The 3,615-nt window shown below is 38.2% G+C and overlaps 1 protein-coding gene across 1 annotated transcript; it reads left to right on the forward strand.

Annotated features, from left to right (window-relative positions):
* The first annotated feature begins 561 nt into the window (after window positions 1–561).
* On the forward strand, window positions 562–3,191 carry LOC114175974 (uncharacterized). Its single transcript, XM_028060845.2, has 7 exons — window positions 562–1,147; window positions 1,441–1,512; window positions 1,712–1,779; window positions 1,894–2,050; window positions 2,422–2,502; window positions 2,604–2,693; window positions 2,815–3,191. Exons 1-7 carry the CDS (start codon window positions 875–877, stop codon window positions 2,923–2,925), a joined length of 852 nt encoding a protein of 283 aa, XP_027916646.1. The 5' UTR covers window positions 562–874; the 3' UTR covers window positions 2,926–3,191.
* Window positions 3,192–3,615: the final 424 nt, after the last annotated feature.

Here is a 3,615-nt window from a genome sequence, read left to right on the forward strand (position 1 = left end):
TTGCATAATTTAAATATTAATATTAATAATTAATTGAAGTTTTTTGAAATTAAAAAATTATTAAAATCTTATTTGCAATTTATTATGTCAAAAAACGACTAAATAGGGTTGTGCTAATTTTTAAAAGAAAGATTTGTTGAAGACAACAAAATTATCCGACCTGGTAAGGGCTATTCACAGTGTCTATCAACGAATAATTCTAAACCAAGAGGAAAAAAATCACAAAACAAAATTTCCAAAAACAAAATGCCGAATCCAATAAACAGACAACGGAAAGAAAAAAAATGTTTGTTTAGCTGTCTTCAACTAAACATAAAAGTAGGACCAGAATCAGTTTTTCAATAAACTTTAAAAAAAATAATTTATTCATAGGATAAAATTAAATTAAATATATTAAATTATAATTATAATAATTCACATTTTTTTAAAGAGAAGATTGAATATGTCCTGAGATGACCCGTGTGGTGGGTCCGGAACCCGACCCAGGGAGAACGGGTGGTTTACGCGGCAAGAGAAGACGCCAAGGACTAAAAAGACCATAATGTCTTTTTCTATGTTCCAAACTTGGGAATATTAAAAAAATGACAAGAGCATGAGCAACGACCCCTTCCCTGTATATTCGCCCAACGCCATTTAACACACGCACACACTCTCTCTCTCTTCCCTCTTTCTCGCTCAACCCTCTCTCTCTCCTTCTTACAAATTCTCCTTTTTCTCCGGCGAGTCTCAGATACCCTCATTTACTCGGGATCCGCCGATTCACTTCGCGATCCCGGGGTTTTTCTCAAACCCGTTCCGCTTCCCCTTTCTCTCCCTTTTTTTTTTGGTTTTGATTTTTCTTTTTATTTTGAATAAAAAATAAAAAAAAAGATCAATGAGCGATCATCTGGTGCTGTTCGTGGACCGCCTGGTGCGGCCCTTGCCAGTGGTGGAGCCGCTGGCCCAGCACCCGGTCCAGCCCGCTCCCGAGCCCTCAACCCCCGTGGAGGAAGCTGCGGCGGGCCCCTCCGGCTCCGCTTCGGCGGCCGAGGACGACAGCGTCGACGAGAACGCGCTGCTGCTGCCCTTGGCGGAGTGTCGCATTTGCCAAGAGGAGGATAGCATCAACAATTTAGAAACTCCTTGCTCCTGCAGCGGTAGTCTTAAGGTATGCACACACATTCCGATTAATAGTTCAAAATTTTTAATTCACGTCTTTTTATGATTATGAAGCTATGATGATCCAATTGGGTTTTTTTCTTATTGAGAGATCGGAGCAATTTTCTTGGTGGCAATATGTATTGTGAATCTGTTTGCAAGTTATTGGTTCTGTGCATGCGAAGAATAATGGGGAACAATGTTGTTTGTGTGGCATCATTGGTTTCTTTTATGTTATATATGATTTCGTTTCTGTCTTTCTCCCGATGATTTGATAACCGTTGGATTTCTTTTTTTCCGCAGTATGCTCACAGAAAGTGCGTCCAGCATTGGTGTAATGAGAAAGGTGATATAATTTGTGAGATTTGTCACAAGGTATGTTTCTTTCACATGTGATTTTCTCATCTAGGGGAATTTTGTGTAGTTTTTTTTATTTATTATGGTTGTTACATAATGGTAATGGTCATGCGTTATTTTAACTTGCAATCTTTAATGAAGAATAGTTTTGTGCTATGTTCTCTCTGGATTTAACCAAATGCTCTGTGTGTGTATGTGTTGTTCGTGTAATTCTCAGTCGTATGAACCTGGTTATACTGCCCCACCACCTCGTCTTCAACCCGAAGAAACTACCATTGATATAGGGTAAGCTTAATGTTTCTCTTTTAGAAGTCTCTATGTTTGTTAGTTTTGTGTGTATGAACAACAATCTGTGTTCCAAAATCTTTTCTCACTTGTGAATTATGATGATTTTTGCAGTGGAGGCTGGACAATCTCTGGCATGCCATTGGATTTGCGTGACCCCCGACTCTTGGCAATTGCCGAGGCAGAACGTCAATTCTTGGAAGCTGAATATGATGGATATGCCGCTTCAAACGCCAATGGAGCTGCATTTTGTCGTTCAGTTGCTCTGATTGTAAGACACAATCTTGAAATCCTTTTTAACGAATTATTTGTGAAGTCATATATATGTCCACCCGAAATACATCTTCTGGAGGCCATGTTGTTTGACACATGACAGTTGATAATCGAGCCCAAGAAGTATCATCATCCTTTAGGCATATTTGTTTGGAATTTTAAGGAAATCCGTTGTACTTGCTATGATCTTTGGGTTCTTGATGCACATTGACTATGCAAGTAGTATAAACTTTTGGTATATCTGTTTTGAAGATTAAGGAAATCAATTACAACTGCTTTGCTATGATCTTTGATATTCATAATTGACTATGCCAACAGTATGCTAATACTTGGACATACTTTTAATCCAATCCATTCTATTTGATTCAGTTAATGGCCCTTTTACTTTTGAGGCATGCACTTTCTGTCACGGATGCTGATGCTGAAGATGATCCATCTACTTTTTTCTCTGTGAGTATCATTAGTTCATTTTGGATAAGTGGTTCATAAAGTAATTGTATTTCATTAAATATGTTGTCCTCGCTAACTTATTAAACGACCATTTTCTGCAGCTTTTCTTGCTTCGAGCTGCCGGTTTTCTTTTACCTTGCTATATCATGGCCTGGGCAATCAGTATTTTGCAACGCAGGCGACAAAGACAGGTAAGTTTCAGTCCCAATTCTGACTCATGCTTTTGGGCTTCCATTTTGCTCATATTTCTTGGTCATGTTGCTTAGAAACTGTATCGGAAAGTCTCATTGTTTTCATGTTATGGTGAAACAGGAGGCTGCAGCACTAGCAGCAACCCAAGTTGCTTTTGTTCTACAATCTGAACAACGTAGGGGTCTGCAGTTTGCCATAGCACCAGGACCAACAATGAGCACACACCAGTAACAAGTGTAGTAGTTTGATGGCAGGGTTTGTATCACTGGCGTGTTTGCCATGGAAAGAAGGCTTTGTTGTTATGCCATGCATTTTTACTCATGATTTTCTCAGCTCTAATGTATCTATTCACACTGACTTGAACAACATTGAGATGGTGCTTAATATTTTTGGAAGCATAGCCTTCAAAAAGAACATCTCAATTTGTTATATATTGGAGTTCAAGTCTTTGAAAGTTGTAGCGATGTTACTACTAGTAAATTTTCCGTGTCACTCCATATCGATAATGATGCCCTTTCCTGTTTTTTGCGCTTGTGTTTCTGCTTTGTGATTATCGTAACTGAAGCAATTAAAGTAAACGATGGAAGCAGACCAAATTTTGCATTAGATTACTCTAATTTCTCATTGTTCATTTGTGCTTGTTGGCTTTTTGGCATTGTTGCATTGTTAGCGATATCCATCGTTAGAAGTCCTTTCTATTGAATGCAACACAGCATCCATGTATATGCTACAGAGAAGCCTCTCGAAACCAACCAGCAAATTCATCATTAATGAATGATATTTTAGTTATAATCAAACGTATTCTTAGCTTAAAGGGTGATAAAAGTGATTGTCGGTTTACCTTCAAAATAATCATTATTCTTCTTAATTGCAATCTAACCTTAATTTGAGAGAGCGCTCTAATCACTTCCTGCAAAATGA

The sequence above is a fragment of the Vigna unguiculata genome, chromosome 3, assembly GCF_037176805.1.
Source record: "Vigna unguiculata cultivar grain cowpea cultivar isolate G323 ecotype 2 chromosome 3, ASM3717680v1, whole genome shotgun sequence".
In the NCBI taxonomy this organism is placed as follows: domain Eukaryota; kingdom Viridiplantae; phylum Streptophyta; class Magnoliopsida; order Fabales; family Fabaceae; genus Vigna; species Vigna unguiculata.